Source organism: Morone saxatilis, unplaced genomic scaffold (assembly GCF_004916995.1).
Source record: "Morone saxatilis isolate NCDOM2014 unplaced genomic scaffold, NCSU_SB_2.0 Contig14, whole genome shotgun sequence".
NCBI classification, from domain to species: Eukaryota; Metazoa; Chordata; class Actinopteri; family Moronidae; genus Morone; species Morone saxatilis.
In genome coordinates, this window is record NW_023339696.1 from 5,231,740 (window position 1) to 5,250,400 (window position 18,661).

An 18,661-nucleotide genomic window follows, 5' to 3' on the forward strand; every position below is an offset into this window, starting at 1 on the left:
ACCGGTTTTACTGAGACCCAACAAGACCATCCAGGACTCACCAAGTAGACTGTTCCAGAAGGAGTTGTATGTTGCGCTGCCGGTAACGGCTCCAAGTTTGGCTGGATTCTTCCTCACTGTGTGTACTGAGAAACCACCGGGCCCGGTCACTTCCACCTCCACCACATGATAGTCACTTAAACTGGGGCAGAGAGAGGTACGAAAAGTGTGATTCAAGCAGATGTGAGAGCCTGCATCAGATCAATCAGATGTTAAGAAAGACTCACGCTGTGTCAGACACAATCTCTCCCTGGACACCAGTAAAGCCGAGTGATCCTGCTGCCACTGCCGCTGCTGCCATGGTGTTAACGTTATTTGGAGCAAGTGGGCACAGCTCTGCCACTGAGCCTCTGAATAAAACACGTCTGCCCTCTTCCTCCATCCAATCAGAGAGGACGTCTCCTGTCAGCCGGAAGCAGGAGGGATGCTTGGACATTCTTATAAACAAAGCCTGAAAACAAGTCAAGAGAAAAAAGTTTATTAAGAACACAATAAGGTTTACCAGACAACACTCATATTCTGAGTACTAAAATAAAATAATAGTTAATTTGCCATTTTCTCTCTTAATTTTACCTAATTTTTTTATCTTGTAGAATTATCCTCAATATGCACAGACCAAAGTGTCACATACGTAAATGGAAAATGAAAAAGCAAAAGGACAACGGACGGACAACAGATATTTTTGAGGTCAGCATTTATCAGCTGTACAACACACTGTACAAGAATGCAAAATACAAACACAGACAAAAGTGGTCTTCTAGATTGATCTAATAGCTAATTTGGCATCAGTCAGTGAATTCCTTTATTGGGAATGTGTGCCGCTAACCCAACTGGACTAGTTGAAAACTATAGCTACAGGAGCTACAGCTGCACTTTCATTCCCAAAGTCTAAACATGCCTCAAACAAACAAATCACTCTAACACCACACCTGCACTACCCAAGTTTTACCTTTAAAGCCCCACTATCATTCAGCCTCTGGATGTCCTGACCTCCCCACAATGCACCACTGGGGACGTAAAGCGTCCTACCATACTGCTGAGCGGCCTGACGCAGCTTCTGGTTCAGATCAGGATCAGAAAGGGCAGAGGGAGAACCCACCTGAGAGGAGGAGACAAAAAAGGATGCCATAACTCTGTGATTAACAGTGAAAACTACTGAAACCTTGTGTCACCTTATTTGTTTTGGTTTGTGTGATGAATACATACAGCACCAACTTTATTTTAAGAAACAAAACAATACTACCACGTATAAATTCATACATATCAGACAGCTTGCAAACATATTGACAATCCCTAAAATATAGAAAACCAGAAAGACTGTAATAACTATAAATGTCCTCTTTAGAATAGACCAGTGTCCAGCCAATTGGAAATAAAAGTTTTACTTATAAACATGAACGCACCTTGTTGCCTGTTTTACTCTAATCTGATTTATTCATATTACAGCTGAGGAGCAGGAACATAAGAAGCCAACGCTTTATCAAGGCTAACCTTGAAATGATGCAGATTAAACAGCACGTCTCTGTTACACAGTCAGATGGGAATGGGGATTATATACTGCATATCTACATATAATGAAAACAATAGCTACAAAATCAAAGTAGTGACAGTGAAAAACAAATAAATCTCACCATGAAATGAGACTGAGACAAGAAGTGAAGCCCAAATTCTTTCACTATCTGTGGATGGCAGACCTCTACGATCACATCACATGGCCTGTAAAACACACACTGATTAGAAGTTTTAGAAAGATGTAACATTGGGTGCATGTTGTCTATGGCAGCACAGAGATAATATGAGATGCTAACAGTGTGTTTTGCGTATCGGTTTATGTTACTTGTGTGTGTGTTAGCACCTGTTTGCAAAGGATGACAGATCACCAAGTATAAGCTCATCAGAAACTAAACCTTTGAGCTTGTCAGAATTCCTGTTCCAAACGAAAGCCAGAGTTAGACCAAGAGCAGCTCCATCTTTAAGGATCCTCTCCACCAGGTACTGCCCTAAAGCACACACACACACACACACACACACACAGTAAGAAATGTACACTAGGATACTTATGGTGACAATACGATTTAGCAAAGGATTCATACGGATGTGTATCAGAAAGGGGTAGTTCAGACCTAAATGTCCGTATCCCACAATTCCAATCCTTTGGGAGGAAGAGCTGGTTGCCATGTCCTGTGCTGAGAGAGCAAACATGTGGAGAAAAGGGAACATTCACTTGACAGCACAAACCAAAACACACACTCATGATGTCTGCTTTTGACCTTACTTCTTATCTGATCTCCCTCAATCTCCTCTTGATCAGTGCAGCACTTGCCATTTATTGCTCCACTCACCAAATAATCTCACTCCCCTCTGGAGCTGCGTGTCTCACAACTTGAAGCAGAACAGCCGGCCCACGACTACAGGAATTGTGGGCAAGCACAGTACAAAGTTTGACTCAGAGAGGCCATAGTTAATCATTGCTAGTTCAAAGATGTGTGGAATTATCACACACTGGGCTCCTCCTCCATCTATTTCAGACACATTCAGAATGTCTTCTAATGTGAAACAAAGAACTACATTAAATGAAATATATAGCTTAGCTCTCTTGTTGCACAGTTGTTTTGTGTTGTGGCCCTCGCCTTTTTGAAGAAATCTAAATCAGTGTAGCATCTAGTGAAATCAAAATCAATTTTTTTCTTTATTAGAATTATTCTTTGATTAAAAGCCCTTTAAAAGGTGTCACATATCACACCTTACACATTCATTGGTTCTGTACAGCAGCAGCAATTTCTGCTTTCAAAATTGGATAGTGTTACTTGGTTGATGTTTCCAGCCTTGACATACAATAGTGACTCCATCAGAACTATTTCTCTTGTCACACGTAGTTACACTAAATTACACACAATCACTTACAATGTTTAGGAATATGACTCAAATGTGCCATAATTATTTTGTGATTAGCAACAATCATAAGACCTCACTGTAAAAAAATAAAAAATAACCTTTGTCATATATGAGTTTACTACTGCTTCAACTTTGCCCCTCATGTGTTGATGTCACCAATATATTCAAGTTGAAGAGGTGAAAGGTCAGTTGTTGCTCTATGAGAACTCAAAACAGGGAGAACATTGATTATCAGAGTGCAATCAGACAGCAAGAATCGGTCCAAAGTTCACTTTTGTGAAACGCGAACGGACTGAGAGACACGGCAGAGATTCGAGGCAAGGGAGACGAGAGAACAAGACAAGAACATCTGAGGATTAGGTGTTGGTAACCAGGCCAACAGTAAAGGCAGAACTGCAAAGACAGAAGAAGATAGAAGGAGACTAATAGGACAGCTTCATCTGCTGGAGCCCACAGCAGTGCTGACTCTGAGACAATGGACATCCTTGAGACACATGCCTATGACAGGCGGCAGAAAAGAAATATGGTACCTACAAACCATTTACAGTCATTGGTCAATAGTTGTTTATGTTACTTACTACAACTTTCTTCATGTGGATTGTCAAAATTTTCAAGATTGATTGTCAAAAATCATAATTTCAGCCTACTCTTGAAAATGTATGTAATATCGTGTCTCTCCCTTTCTTTCTCTTCATCCCTCTCTATCAGTCCTGTGCTCTCCTTTTTTCTCTCTTGCCTTTCTTTTTGTCCGCAGCTCTGTACTTCTACTTGTGGACTCCTGACTTGCCTGCGTCCATCACGTCTGCAGGTGTCAAATCAGCACCAACGCTCCTATTGGCTGCAGCAGTGCTGAGATGGAACGGAGGTCAGAGTGTCCTGGGTGTGGTGGGAGGACTGGTCTTCTCCGCTGTTGGTGACTGCTGCCTGGTATGGCCTGAGCTTTTTCTGCATGGTAAGAGCCTTGTTTGTACATGAGTGAAGGACAAATTGGGGCATTTTAAAATGCAAATTAAGCTGCAGGTTGGGCATTGGCTATTCTCACAGTGAAATCAATGCTACAGGCCTAATACTTATGTGCATCTCATATATAGTTGATAAATGTAATCACAATTACATTTAAAGTGATCAGTAGGTTCCCAAGTTTTGCATTGTGGATGTACTGTATTTATTTTACTTCAGTATGTATGTCCTTCTCACTCATCTGTTTCAGGAATGGGTGCATTTGCTGCGGCTCATCTGCTGTACTCAATCACCTTCCTCTCCAGTCGTTATGCACCATATTCCTCTTCCTCCTGGAATCGTTTTCTATATCTGATCCTGGTTATGGTGGGAGTAGGTTTTTACGTCTACATTTATCCATTCCTGCAGAAGGTGCCAAACTCAGAAATGCTAATTCCAGCTGTGGGGATCTATGTTGTCTTAATTACTCTAATGGGTGCATCAGCCATCAGGACCCGTCACACAGCAACACTGTTAGGTAGTTTGTCTTTCATGGTGTCTGACATGTCACTAGCTTTGCAGGTTTTCAAGGTGATAGCACCAATTGAGCACGGGCAAATTATTGTCATGGTGACATATTATTTGGCACAGCTACTAATAGCTGTGGGAGATGTAAAGGCATGGGAGAACAAGGATGACTTTGCAAAATGGAAGAGGTCCTAAACAGCATTCTTGTGGCATCCCTAAAGTTTTAAGTATCTCCTTAACCCTGGTAAAATACTACAACTGTCTATACGTACTTTTTCTAGGCCTTGGAGTTTTTAATAGGAACCCATCAAATACAGGAAAAGATGAACAGAAGATGAGTTCTTCTGCTGGTTAGCACTTGACAGCTACTGACTGAGTTCAAAAGATGGAGTAAAAGAGCAGCTTGCAACTCTTACTATGGGTTTTCAGTTTGTATTAGATTATATTCCGCAGTCTACAAACAAGATTGAAAGAAACTCAATAAATATCAGTTTAGAATAACATCTGTATTCTGTGATTTGTGCCAAAATATTTTAATCAGTGACATCCATGTTTACGTGTAGGTGGTGCATTTGGTGTCAATGTTTTCCATTTGTATGCTAGCCATTGTATGTATATAAATACTCCAACTTTATTTGTTAATAATAAATAAATATGGTGTAAAAAATAAACAATGATGTCCATAATTCTCAGTTACTTTATATGAGACAACTGACTAAAATAACTCGGAGACTTCAGACAAATCTAACTTACAACAATTAAAAAATAGTTGTATATGTAATTAAATTAACATTGGGAGGTAAACATTAACAAATGAAAAAGAAAATACTTCACATTCTACCTTTGATGGAGATGTTTGGTATTACATTTAAGATATAAAGAACTAAAAACACTGGACTAAAATAACAGCTGACTTCAAAAAGTACTTTATACATTACAGTTATTTACATAGTAAAATCCAGTTCCTGGATTACATGCAAAATATGGACAGCATCTGTCGCAACAGATAAAACACTGCTTAGCATCCATGAACCAGATCATGAATGTCTGTTACATCTTTGCACAATGATATCAAAACAAGTTAGACTTTAGCGATCCATCCCATTGTCATCTGACTGCTGCCCACGGAAACACGCAACCCTCAAACGCTCACAGAAGTCCAGTTCTTCCTGTTGGAAACAAAAAAGTTACTTTAAAAGTGGTGTTATGATTAAGGCTAATCCTAGACTATGGATTTGTTCAATTTAAATGGCCTAGAATTAAAAAAAAAAAAAAAAAACTTGAACCCAGTTTTACCATCAGGCTCAAAGACATAGGAATTACCTGACTTTCTTCTTTTCCTTGGAGTTCTCTGGAACGCTGTCTGAGAAACTCCTCCAGACCCATAGCAGGATTCCTGCAGTCTTTGAGACCCTGTGGACAGTCCTCCACCAAACTACACAGACATCAGAAAGGTATAATTACTAATGTGAACCATGAATTAATGTCAACTTGTGAGTGATGAAGACTGGGAGGTAGACAGGGTTTCTTACCAGCAAAGGGCACCGAGCACATGTTCATGGAAAGGTGAGTGCGGTGTGCGGAGAACAGATACCAGCTGCTGTACCATACCCATGGAAACAACTGTGTCTGTAGGAAGGAGGAAACAGATAGATGTCAGACCCAAAAAACAGGTGTCATTTTTATTATACTAATCATTCTAAGTTTGCCCAGTGAGAGGCCCAGTACACAACTAGGGTTACAGTGTCTGTTTAGCATCTGGTGATCAGAGCTGAAAGCGGGCATACAGGGAAGGACGGTCCCAGGATGCCCTAATTTAACACCCAAACTAACAGATCTGTTGTGGCTCAACTTAGTGTGGTTCATCAGTTAACAGTCTGGATTTTTTTTGCCTTTATTTAACAAGTAAAACCTTAATGAAATTAAAAATCTCTTTCAGGATCAAAAAGATATGCAAATATAAAATCATGCATAACATAGATATGATAAAAGAATGACAATTAACAACAACAAATAAATAAATAACCTAACTAGCATCTTAAACATAAATTTACATAGATAGATAAGGTGGTTGTAACCCAAGATGGAGGTTACAGTGAACCAGCTGACCTGGGAGTACAAAGAACAGTGATGTGTGAGAGCTGTACTATTAAAATACCACATGTGTTTACTGACATAACCAGCTGATAATGTTCTACAATTAAACATTGTGAAGTGGTTAACCTCGTCCTCCTCTGCCAAAATAAATGGAGGTCCCTTCCTGACTAAAGCTACAGAAGATGAAAACTCCAACAAATTTTACTTGTTAACTCATTTAAAGACACTATCCTATCACAGAGACTCGTCTTCCAGTGTTGAAGAGCGACTAAACCTCAAACAAAAACTAAAAATCCACTGTCCTGTTTAAATGCCTACTCATTCATACCTTTCTGTTCGGGATGTGAGGTGAGCAGGCTGAGAAGAAGGAATGCCGACTTGGTTCTGAGCTTCTCGTTCTCCGACTGCATGCCTCGCATCAGCACCGAGAAACCATCGTGGGACAAGAATGCCTGAAGTCCTGCCTCCTGCTCTCGAACCAGACCTAAAGTCACAACAGGACACAGTTACAGTTTTGTTCTGAGGTAAACAGCTTGAATGCAAACAGCATTACAATCTCTTCCAGTGCTGTCTTAAAACCAATTATGTTTCCCATTAAGCTGCTATTCTACATCAGTACTAGCTAGTTTCAAGTGGACAGCATTGGGCATTAGACAATCTCCGTAACGAACTTTTGTAGCTGTCTTAGATACTCACACGACACAGCGTAAAGGGCTTTTACTCTGACGGTGGGGTGGGGGTCTGAGTCTGTCAGCTGCAGTAGTTTCGGCAGAGCCCCAATGCTAAGCAAGTGGACCTGCACCTGCGGCATGTTCTGGGCACAGGAAGCAATGAGCTCAGCGGCACGCCACCTCAGCCCACTTTGGACATGACACAGATACTGGGAGAGGCACAGTTCCAGTCCGCCAAGAATCATGAGGTCTGTGAAGCAGAAGGAAAGCAGACACAGTGAGGAGAGACAACAAGTAGTTTTATCCATAACCTCTATCTAGCTAGTGACTCTACGTCCATCCTAACATCTAATACAATAACACTCAGTTATTACAAACCTCTGGCATTGTCCAGGTTCTCACACAGCTCTGACAGCACCTCAAAGGCTGATTCCCGCTCATCTTCATCCTCCTCATCCCTCTCTTCCTCTCCTTCTCTCTCCGTTTCACTCATTCCTTCTTTGCATAAGACAGCCAAGCACTTCTTCATCTGCTCCACTTCGTCCATCTGCCCTTTGGTGACTTCTGCGAGAGCTTCTCTCAGCCACATTTTCCTCTGTAACAAAGAAATGTACAAGAATGTTTGACTGAGCCCAAACAGACACACCGCATGCTGTAAGACTAAGAACAGTACATGTGGCTCACATCATGTCTCCTTATGAGACTGCTCTTAGATCCTGACGAGAGTAACTGAGGCGGACTAGAAATGAGCCAGCAAGGTGCGTACGTGTAAGGCTATCCGGCCTAGAGCTGTAATTATTAGTTACTTAATCTATTAGTTGCCAACTACTTTGATAATCGATCGTTTTGAGTCATTTTTTAAGAAAAGAATTTCCAAATTCTCAGATTTCTGCTTCTTAATTGTAAATATATTCTGATTTATTTTGTCCTCTATGACAGTAAACTTTGGGTTGTGGACAAAACAAGACATTTGAGGACAACAACATGGACTTTGGGATGTTATGGACAAAACAAGTCCAAGTCCACTAAGCGATCAATTAATCGCAAATTAACAGACAATGAAAACAACCGTTAGTTGCAGCCCAAATCTGCACAAAGCCTTCTCAGATGTGACACTTATAGTTAACAGGTATTTACCTCCTCTGACATGGGTTCAACAGGGGCAGGGCCCTCTGCGGCTGACCCAGCGTCCACTGCCAACTGCAGGACCCCCTGCAGGTTCTGGGGATATCTCCTGTCCTGTCTGTCTTCTGCCATGATGGACACAGCTGAAGAGAAGAACAAGAAAAATCAACAAGACAAGGACAACTGGATCTCAGACATGATGTGCAGTAGCAGTGGAGAGGATATGAGACTCACAGTAGTTCACCTGAGTTTAAAGATACTAACACTACTCTGACACAGACACAGAAGCCCCACATAAACCTAGCGTAGCACAACTAGCTACAGTTTCTTATGTAGCTACGGGTAACACTGAATCTCGTTGACAAAATGCGTTTATTCCCAACTTACCTTTTCAAGAGTCTTATAAAACAGCGTTGAATGAATTGACACGATGTCTCCTTTTGAGCTCAGAACAAGTGAACTCCCCTTTTAAACACAGTAACATGAATGTGCTAGAACTTTCTGGCTAGCTGCTCTCTCGAGTATCAAGGAGGCTGCCATGCTTTACCGTAAACTTCACAACAAACGGGAAAGTTCAGTGTTTTTACAAAGTGTCTTTTCTCATTTCAAAGTCATTTCAGTCTGCACATTTTTTTTTACACACATTTAGTCCAGCAAAATGATAATACAGTGAAACTGACAGTAATACGATCTTAGAATTTAAAGGGCACAAAATCAAACTCTGACATATTAGTGTGTTTACGGTAAATCAGTGACGATTGTACGCGCGACGTTCAGAGAGTATCAGTAAAAGTGAGAGGAGCACGCGTGAGACAACATTAATGTAAGATAGTTATATAAATATAACTGTATATAATTTGTAGTGGACACATGATTGATAAACAGTATAAATATACTACATTTAGATCTTACCACTTGGACAACAAAATCTGTTGAAAGCAAGTGAGAAAGTAGTTACAGTACATTTTTTTTTACAATGTAACAGAGAAGAATGTAATGCGTAATTATTAGTACTGTTATTATTAGTAGTAGTAGTATTATTGTTATCAGTAGTATTTTATTTCTACCATACCGTTGTATGTTGCCTAACTCTGCCTCCTGGGCCGACAGCTTCGGCACCGACCCGTTACTCTCTTGATCTGTTTCTTCTCTTTGGCTCGTCCGGCTATCCATCCAAGATGGCGGCGCTTGTGGGTCTGCGCGCATGTTTCTCCGGTAAAACTGTTTAATGTTTGTGTAAAATGTGATTGCAGTTGCAACAGTTCGTTGATTGCTAGCAGTCTGCTTTGTTCTGTACAACAGAACATGTTGTTGCGTCTGCACAGATATAAAGTATCAGGCCGACAGAGAGGATGGTGTCGATAGCAGAGCAAGGTCACGTTACCAACGAGTGGTAGCTAACGAGGTTGACAACAGACTGATGAGTGATAATTGAAACTAATTAGTATAATAGACAGCTACATAGGTACCGAAGCCCACTTTTTGGACACATAAAAGCAGCTTATTTGAAGGAGAATGTCGAGTCTTTGTTTCTGGTTCAAACTGGTTAGCTTTATGTTAGCTGCTGCAAAGCTGATTTTAGCAACCTGATGTAACCTGTGTGGTTGTTTTAAACTGATACAAAACCCAATTCCATCATGATAAACTACTGATGGACTTTGATCAATGCAGGTGCAAAACATCTGACGCTTTCCAGACCTGCTTATGTGACAGTATGTGAGAGTTTTTTAAATATAAAATGACAGTGATGTTTTATCATGTTACTTACTTGCATAACTTTTGGATGAGATTTTGGATGGGCAGTCAGCATGTGTGGGACACTCAGTGCTAATAGGGTATGGGTGGCATCGCTATCAACAGATCTCTTTGTAGGCAACAACAAAATGTTCATTCATTGACAGCCAAGTTGAGCGGATGTGGGACATAAATATATTTTTCATTCAGACTGAAGAGGAAGAGCAGAGTTTAAATGTCTGTCATAGACTGAAAATTCCTTCTCAAAGTTGCAGTGCTTAAATTGTGACAAGAAATGTTTACACATAGTAGTGGAAATTACATGAGTAACTACGCAGGGTTATCCTGTCATAAACTAAGTTTATAAAACTCTCATATTTTGATTCCCTCTCCTCAGCCCTTCAGCTTACTTCGCCAAGCCTCGTGCACAGCTCCTTCAAATTGGTGAGTATTCACACAAACTTCAGTCCACAGACAATTTAACATGGATCGTGTAACTTCTTTTTTTTATTATTCTTTGGCTTGTCTTTGTCTTGCAGTGTGCTGTGCCCCTGAGTCGGCGGACCTTTGCTGCAGAGGCTAAGAAGACATACAGCAGAGAAAAGCCCCATGTGAATATTGGAACAATTGGCCATGTTGATCACGGCAAGACCACCCTGACTGCAGCCATCACGAAAGGTAGAATCACATGATGTCCTGGTTTTACGCTTACAGTGGCCCAGATGATTGTAAACACACTTTAACAAACATACAAGAACTCATGGACAGTACATACATGTAATACAATACATTTTTCTAGTTTTGTGAAACAAGAAATCAAAAAAATCTGACCTTTGTGTCTTTTTGTCTCCTCAGTGCTCTCTGATGCTGGTGGTGCAAACTTTAAAAAGTATGAGGACATTGACAATGCCCCTGAGGAGAAGGCAAGAGGAATCACCATCAACGCCTCTCATGTAGAATACACCACAGCCAACAGACATTATGCTCACACAGACTGTCCTGGTCACGCCGACTACGTCAAGGTAATCTGCTTTACTTCTACAAAGCACCAGCCTGTCCTAGAAAGCGCTGAACATGAAGCAGCTTTGTTTTTATTTCAGCTGATCAGAATCTTTGCTTTTCTTCAGCATTTCACGCTTATTAATTTACTAAATTCAAAACATAATTAATCCCCTTTAATCACACCAATCTTTTTCCTTTTTCAGAACATGATTACAGGCACAGCTCAGATGGACGGCTGCATCCTGGTGGTGGCGGCCACTGACGGCCAGATGCCTCAGACGCGAGAGCACCTCCTGTTGGCCAGGCAGATCGGTGTCGAGCATGTGGTGGTTTTCATCAACAAGGCCGACGCTGTGGAGGACAAGGAGATGGTGGAGCTGGTGGAGATCGAGATCCGCGAGTTGCTCACGGAGTTCGGCTACGATGGCGAGAACACACCCATTGTAATAGGCTCAGCTCTCTGCGCCCTGGAGGTGAGAGGACCGCTGGCAGTCATCTGTTTTACAATTCAGACAATACTCTGAGCTACTTGGTTTGATCAGTTAAGTAAAAGTAATTGTCCAGTCAAAGAATTGTGGATCTGTAATGTGAGGCATGTTGGATGTGTTTTTATCCCTTTCAGAGCAGAGAGCCTGATCTTGGTGTGAATGCAGTGATGAAACTGCTGGAGATTGTGGATTCTTACGTTCCTCTGCCCAAAAGAGAGCTGGATAAACCTTTCCTTCTGCCCATTGAAGGGGTTTATTCCATCCCAGGTGTGAAAAAAAAACAAAAAAACAGCACACACTTCATCTCAACACTGAACTGTACAGTTAAACCCAATTAGGAACAATATTTGTGGCATTAGTTTCTGCTAATACATCCATAACTTTAATGTAGTTGTGTTCAGTGGTGAAATGCTATGACTGCTTTGCACTGCTACCTCTAAGCGCTGTATCTCAGAAGTCAGAGTTTGATTCAAAATTCTAATAAACTGTGTGTCAATTGTGTCCTTAAGGTAGGGGTACGGTGGTCTCGGGCACTATGGAGAGGGGTATCATCAAGAAAGGAGACGACGCTGAATTTGTGGGCTTCAGTCGCTGCTTCAAGTCAGTGGTTACAGGTGAGTGAAAGAAAACTCGGAGGAGGAGCTCCTGTGCTGTTTACAAAGCACAAAACATGACAAAAATACAGGCAGGTGACAGTAAAGCAAAATCCTGAATGAATGGACACATTTTACAAATGCAGATGCTTCCATACGGGGTACAAGGGTTTACTAAATGGTTGGATATGAGTGCGTAGATGATAAGTGTCTGATCTACAAAACGCTGACGAGGACTAATATTGGTGTGTACAAAGTTACGCAACGCTGTGTGAGTATCGGTGTATACACAGGAAATTCACCTCGCTGTCTGACCTGTCGGGTTCAGGTATCGAGATGTTCCACAAGTCTCTGGACCGGGCCGAGGCAGGAGATAACCTGGGCGCTCTGGTCCGAGGACTGAAGAGAGAGGATGTGAGGAGAGGGATGGTGATGTGCAAACCTGGATCCATCATGCCCCACCAGAAAGTCCAGTGCCAGGTCTGAGAGCAAGTTGCAGACATTTGTTATTAATTAACTTGTAATCTTTTTGAACAATGTAAATGGCTCATTTTTAACTGTTGATAGGCAGGTTAAAAAGGAAAGGAGCATTTAGAGAGGTACTCCACCCTAAAGCGTGTTTTTAGAGCTGTAAACTCAATTATATGACTATACTGTGATGAAACACGTCAACTCTGGTGTTAAAATGTACATTATTACCAAATTTATTTTAAAAAAATGCAATTTGTGGGTTAAAAATAACCCTTTATGTTTTACAGCAAATGCTGAGATGGAGTTGACCGTTGGGCCAACTTTACGTTATAACATTTATATTAAAATAAACAGTCTCTAACAGTATCCTCTAATCAGAGGAGGGCAGCCCACCTTCCCTAGCCCCCGCTTTGAGTGGGAGTCTTCAGCAGCTGCTCATTCGCTCTGACTAACAGCTGTTTCTGCCCACGTGTCAGGATCACACACTAACGTACTATTCATAGTAAATATGACACCAAATTGAGTATGTAGTGCATTTCAACTGTATGTGCAAGAAATGCCCGAAATATTTATTTTGAATATTTGCTTCGAGTTGATTTAACTGTGTACATTGCAAATTACCCCCGCTGAAGAACCAGTGGGGGTAGCCACCACGCCTGCTTCGAAAATCCACTACTTTATAAGATAACTTATTTAGACAAACGCTAAAATAGCTAACGTATCGACAGTAGCTGCTTATTACTGCCCACTCCATCTGTGATATTAACATTTATCTTAATTAAGGGAGGGAGCTAGCAGAATTGAAGGGGTGTAGTTACACTTTAAAAGAAAAGTGGTGGAGGTTCTAAGTATTTTGGCTGGAACATAAAATAATAGAAAACATGAATAGTTTTGTGAGGAGTCAGGATGTAACTAAAACAGATATAAAACAATATGTGATTTTGTGTGTTTTTTATAAGTTTTTGTACTTTCTGTATTACAGGTGTATATTCTGAGTAAGGAGGAAGGAGGCAGACACAAACCGTTTGTCACAAACTTCATGCCTGTCATGTTCTCTCTGACCTGGGACATGGCCTGCAAAGTCACTCTGCCCTCTGGCAAGGTGTGTGTGTGTCTGTCAGTAAATGGATGTTTGTCCACAACAGATATTATGGTTATGGTTATGTTTCTGGTCAAATTACCTCTTTGTTCACATAGAGCAATGCTATAAATTGTGAGAGCTCTGTGTATGCACACCTGTTAACAAAAGCCTTTCTAACTGGGGTTTGTGCCCTCTGCTGTACGGTGCTGTGTTACATTAAAATCCCAGTTTGATACCATGCAAAAGTAGAACATACAACCCCAATTCACACGCGACTAATATCACACAACCTTCGTCATTTGTGGTGGAATTCTTACTTTAAAAATTACAGACATGGCAGATTCGCATGGGATTAAGATTACAGACAACCTAGTCCCATGCGAATAGGGCTTCAGCATGAGTTTCTCTCAGTGAGAATATGGTGTTAACATACACAAGTTTCCAAAAAAAAAGTTGAGCTTTCCAAACATAAACTAAGCTATAAATTTGTTACATTAAAGTAAACAGTGTGGTACAACAGCAGGATTTTGAAGAACAGTAACCACTCTCTTGTCTTTCAGGAACTGGTGATGCCAGGCGAGGACACCTCTTTGACGCTCACGCTCCGCCAGCCGATGGTTCTAGAAAAAGGCCAGAGGTTCACTCTGAGAGACGGAAACAAAACCATTGGCACCGGTCTGGTCACGGACATCCTGACCACTACAGCTGAAGACCAGTGGTGGAGCTGAACAGAAATTTTGCAGGGGGGGTCAGGGAGGGAAGATGGGACCCTTGTCTGTGTCTGGTCAAATCAAATAATGATAGAAATATTCAAATACAGTTCATAAACCCATGCACAAACGTAAGATAGGAGAGGATTCGAATAAATGCATGGCTCTGTTGTGCAGATCCACCCAACCAAAATATTTGTCGATGTTAAACACTGTCTCTGCGTTAAAAAGGCCAGACTGTCGAAATTATGTCATTTATGTAATAAAATGTATTTAATATAATCCTTTTGTTTTGTGGTATTAACTATTGCGAACCAGATGATTTTCAAAAAAACAAACCTAAGAAAAAAACAAAATATTATAAATGAGCAAGACATATGTTGCTATGTTACATTCATGCAGATAATAGATAAAACTAACTAACACTTGGAATTGGATACTACTGCATGTTACATTGCATTAATAGGCCACATGAGGGCAGCAAGTAGGTGCTTCAACAGCCTTTTTGCACATCTATTGACTGATTATTAATTTTAATGAACAACATACAGGTACAGTATGTTGCTCAACTATGTTTTTTTGGTGAGCCATGAAAATGAGTTTAATCCATTAAAACTAGTAACAAATGTTTTTGTTAATCTACAGTTTGTTGTTGATATATTTATGATTATCAACTAGATGTATCCTGAGAGGTGATGGATTAAACAGTCTCTCCTTGTCCTGCCTGCAAGGTCAGATAAAGGATTATTTTATTTTAAAAAAAAGATCCCCTCCAGACATATATTAAGACTTATATACAAATAATCAGCTTGGAACAGTAGTGTGTTTGATATGTTCACTCCATAGAAAGATTTAAGAAAATTTAAATCCATAAAAATATATCTACTCCTTCTACCTCATTTAAATGATAGATTCTATTAATATGCAGATGTTGATGTCTAAAGTTTTCCTGCTGGACACAAGATGTCTCCTACTTCACAGTCCATTTTCAGCAGATGTGCACTGGTGGCTTCAAGTTTCTACATCACACTGTACAAGTTGCATACTGAACCAGGACTGACTTCCTAACTATTTGTGATGTCAGAATCCTGCTCAAAAGCCCCCCCCCTTAAAATCAGATTTTCAGTGAGCACAGAGAAACTTTCAGCAGATGAATGTGAAAACAAACTGCACATACATCACTCAAACATCATACTGTAGGAAGCAGAAGAATAGCTAAGATTGACTTAAACATACTTTAAAAAACAGCTACTGCACATTTAATGAAATATCTGATAAAAGGTTAGTACAATTAATAGTGAAAATTTAAAATAGATATATGGATGTATATACGTATAATAAAATTATTGCCACGACCAAAAAACAACACAATATGGTACTGTACTATAATAAATCTAAAGCTTGAATCATGATCAGCTGAGAATCACAAAATGCTTATTTTCCATTTATAATAGACCATTTTCACAGCAGCCATTTTGACATAAAAGAGTAGGGTAAACACAGATGTGGTACTAATTAAGCTTCTGTTCCATTCAGGTCAAACAGAGTCAGGGTGCTGCTGTTGTGCATGTTGGCTCACTGGATAGGCCCTGCTACACTAAATGGAACAGAACTGTGATTAGTGTCATTGGTAAGACTTGTGTTTATGTCAAAAAGGGTCTTTTATAGATCAGTCTGATTTAGCCTTTCTAGACCAACCCTAGATAAATGTCTAAAGGAAATCCTCTGAGTTGTACTCTTGGTGGGTGCTGAGCTTGGATCCAAACCCACCTGTGATCTGGAAATCTCTGCTGTGGCTGAATCTTCGACCTGGCCTCTGTAGAAAAAGTGGCCACTACCTAGGAAACAGAAGTTGGTTTCAATAGTCGACACACTTCATCACTCTGCCTGCTCCTAAATATGAGGAGGACAAGAATATGTAAATGTACATACCTGATAGCCAAGCATTAATAAAGAGGACTCCAACTGCAATGTTATACTTCAAACCATAAAGGGTGACTCCTCCCTAAGGAAAAACAAAATACATCAAAGTATACTTTATTATTTAAGACTCATACAACATATTATGTTCTTTTACATAAGCTAACAAAGTCAGTAATACACTAGCAGTCAGAGATGGAGACTTGAGTCAGTGTTTTGATGACTTGAAGCTGACTTGAGACTCGACTCGGAGTTGGAAGTGAAATACTTGTGACTGGACTTGGATGACTCAAATGACTTGTCTGTGCTCATTTTATATCTTCAGTAATATTACCGTATATGTAGTGTCTGTGTAGCAGTACGGTAAGCCAGCACACACTGGGAATGGCATTGTTAGAATTGGATGACTACCGGGCCAGTCAAGCTCCTCATGATGCTACCTGATGTTCGTGCCTTTGTTTGTCATTTGAAGATTCATTCAGATCCAGAAGTGTCTGTGAGGGGTTAATTTTAACTAACATTAGCTAGATACAATGCATTCTTTAAACAACCATGTATTTAGCTAATGTTACCTTGATAACGACTGATATCACTAACAGTTAACATTCTGTCATGCTGTTCATTTCTCACTCAATGAGGAGATAATATGATACAGTTCATCGCTCCAGTAGAGACCCACACACTTGAAGAATCTGACACTGCTGTGGAGACTGCTGGTGGAACAGAACCGAAGACATTTTAAGGTGGGTTTTCCATTCATTGTCGCCCATCTCAATCTCGTGTAAAGGATTCAAATATCACCTTCTGCCTGCATGGTGCTTACCAAATCTGTAAACTTCAGAGGCCAGAAGAGTTTATCAGTGTGTTTGGAAATAGATGACGGTGCAACCGATGATTGAATCTGAATGAATTGTTTAGCAGTGTTATAATTGTTCTGCAGTTAAATTCTAACAGATTGACCTACCGAAGGCATGGACAGTAGGTCATCAGGAGATACAGTGACATCATTTCGAAGCTGGAGAAGCTGATTATCACCTTTAGTGTGGAGCTTGAAGAGCTGGAAGAGGTGAAGAATTACCATGAACAGAAAAAACCAGTCAATATTCGCCACTTTGTATTTATAGAAACCCTTGCATGGCTCATGATTCTGTGCTTACTTTCTGCATGGGCTCAATCAAACTCAGGTCATATACCATGAAACCATCCACACCTGCCTTGATCTCCAGCAACTTTAGTCTGAGAGGTGGGAGAAAACAGTGTCACAGCAGCCAGCATATTTCAATATAAAAATGCAGGCACTGTCAACTCAGCATAGGATTCAAACATCGGCAGTGTAAAGGTACGCTGATGATTCTGTATACTATGTGCTTAATTAACATGATGTAACAATAACGGGTCTATTTGTAAGGCTATGTTGCTTTTCAGGGGCTGAGAGTGATAATGGCTCTCTGACAGAAAGCGCATCCACAATAAATCCTGTTACTCAGTGAATTTGGATTTTCTGCACTGCAATGATTTTAGCTTTCAGTCTCATGCACGTGTGTGTGTTAACAGTAATGCTGCTACCTGGTGACAGTATCCAACACTCTCCTGTAGGATTCACTGAGCGGGTCTTGAGGCAGCAGCAGGGCAGCCATGCCTCCTGTGGCCAGTGCTCCCCTCCGGTGACACGTCTGAACCAACAGGTCCATGTAGCTGCGCAGAAATCGCTTCTCCATGTTGACGTATTTACTGCGGTCGGGAAGGAGGAAGGCCTGTCGGTGACCTGGAGGAGAAACATCACCTCTTGACTTCAGTGAGACAGAGATTGCCCTTTTCACCATAACTGTATGTGGCTACAATTTCCTTATTGTAAAAGATTATTATCAATAATATATAATATAATGTATAAAATGCACACCATCATACATACAGTATATGAACACTAATTCTGACATTACAGTTGACCCTGGACCCTACCTCAAGCAATGATTGGGTTCAGAGGCTCAGTGGAAAACACAGAGGTCATAGGGATGTCAGGAGCAGCCAAATCAGGGTCATAGTGAGGGTAAACCCAAGCAAACTCAGTTTATCCATGAGTTTACTCTTCTATTTTCAACTCTATCAATCAATGACGCAGAAACAAACTGGAGTTTACCCAGCTCTGCATTTACCACTACACCCCTGAGCTAAAAGCCACAATGTCTCACTCACCGAACTTATTGACAAAGGAGGCAGAATAATCCCAGATGCCACAGTTGAGTCCTGCTGAATGGTCCCGCAGCTCGTAGAGAATCTCCTCCATCTCGAAGGCTGCTAATACATTTTCAATCAGCACCGTCGCCTTGATGCAGCCCAGTGGCAGGCCCAGCTACACACACACACACAC

General features: G+C 40.7%; 5 protein-coding genes across 6 annotated transcripts in view; 2 read left to right on the forward strand and 3 right to left on the reverse strand.

The window, feature by feature from the left end:
- Positions 1 to 2,448, reverse strand: part of aspdh (aspartate dehydrogenase domain containing) — a 4,054-nt gene extending 1,606 nt beyond the window's left edge. The window contains exons 1-7 of one of the 2 annotated variants that reach the window (XM_035654725.1): positions 2,382 to 2,448; positions 2,163 to 2,225; positions 1,895 to 2,039; positions 1,671 to 1,755; positions 989 to 1,138; positions 267 to 490; positions 42 to 181 (exon numbers count right to left, since the gene is read on the reverse strand). In XM_035654725.1, the coding sequence (XP_035510618.1) occupies positions 42 to 181; positions 267 to 490; positions 989 to 1,138; positions 1,671 to 1,755; positions 1,895 to 2,039; positions 2,163 to 2,217 (799 nt within the window). In that variant the 5' untranslated portion in view covers positions 2,218 to 2,225; positions 2,382 to 2,448. Of the gene's footprint in view, positions 1 to 41; positions 182 to 266; positions 491 to 988; positions 1,139 to 1,670; positions 1,756 to 1,894; positions 2,040 to 2,162; positions 2,226 to 2,314 lie in introns of both variants that reach the window. The other variant, XM_035654724.1, reaches the window with a different exon arrangement.
- Positions 2,449 to 3,180: 732 nt separating this feature from the next.
- tmem86b (transmembrane protein 86B) lies at positions 3,181 to 5,008 on the forward strand. The gene is made up of 3 exons (XM_035655315.1): positions 3,181 to 3,460; positions 3,643 to 3,886; positions 4,145 to 5,008. Exons 1-3 carry the CDS (start codon positions 3,410 to 3,412, stop codon positions 4,594 to 4,596), a joined length of 747 nt encoding a protein of 248 aa, XP_035511208.1. The 5' UTR covers positions 3,181 to 3,409; the 3' UTR covers positions 4,597 to 5,008.
- Positions 5,009 to 5,311: 303 nt separating this feature from the next.
- hspbp1 (HSPA (heat shock 70kDa) binding protein, cytoplasmic cochaperone 1) lies at positions 5,312 to 8,843 on the reverse strand. The gene is made up of 8 exons (XM_035655314.1): positions 8,682 to 8,843; positions 8,307 to 8,437; positions 7,548 to 7,764; positions 7,195 to 7,419; positions 6,827 to 6,982; positions 5,934 to 6,030; positions 5,725 to 5,836; positions 5,312 to 5,570 (listed from the first exon to the last, which is right to left on the reverse strand). The coding sequence occupies exons 2-8, from the start codon at positions 8,424 to 8,426 to the stop codon at positions 5,490 to 5,492; spliced, it is 1,008 nt and encodes a 335-aa protein (XP_035511207.1). The 5' UTR covers positions 8,427 to 8,437; positions 8,682 to 8,843; the 3' UTR covers positions 5,312 to 5,489.
- Positions 8,844 to 9,404: 561 nt separating this feature from the next.
- On the forward strand, positions 9,405 to 14,655 carry tufm (Tu translation elongation factor, mitochondrial). The gene is made up of 10 exons (XM_035655313.1): positions 9,405 to 9,509; positions 10,426 to 10,472; positions 10,568 to 10,706; positions 10,884 to 11,050; positions 11,234 to 11,503; positions 11,653 to 11,785; positions 12,028 to 12,132; positions 12,440 to 12,591; positions 13,565 to 13,684; positions 14,224 to 14,655. Exons 1-10 carry the CDS (start codon positions 9,473 to 9,475, stop codon positions 14,389 to 14,391), a joined length of 1,338 nt encoding a protein of 445 aa, XP_035511206.1. The 5' UTR covers positions 9,405 to 9,472; the 3' UTR covers positions 14,392 to 14,655.
- Positions 14,656 to 15,073: 418 nt separating this feature from the next.
- The window catches only part of LOC118323072 (malate synthase-like), a 9,933-nt gene continuing 6,345 nt past the window's right edge, over positions 15,074 to 18,661 (reverse strand). Inside the window, exons 6-12 of the mRNA XM_035654992.1 lie at positions 18,487 to 18,643; positions 17,860 to 18,058; positions 17,451 to 17,529; positions 17,258 to 17,350; positions 16,306 to 16,378; positions 16,144 to 16,211; positions 15,074 to 15,097 (exon numbers count right to left, since the gene is read on the reverse strand). Coding sequence (XP_035510885.1) covers positions 15,074 to 15,097; positions 16,144 to 16,211; positions 16,306 to 16,378; positions 17,258 to 17,350; positions 17,451 to 17,529; positions 17,860 to 18,058; positions 18,487 to 18,643 — 693 coding nt within the window. The remainder of the gene's footprint in view (positions 15,098 to 16,143; positions 16,212 to 16,305; positions 16,379 to 17,257; positions 17,351 to 17,450; positions 17,530 to 17,859; positions 18,059 to 18,486; positions 18,644 to 18,661) is intronic.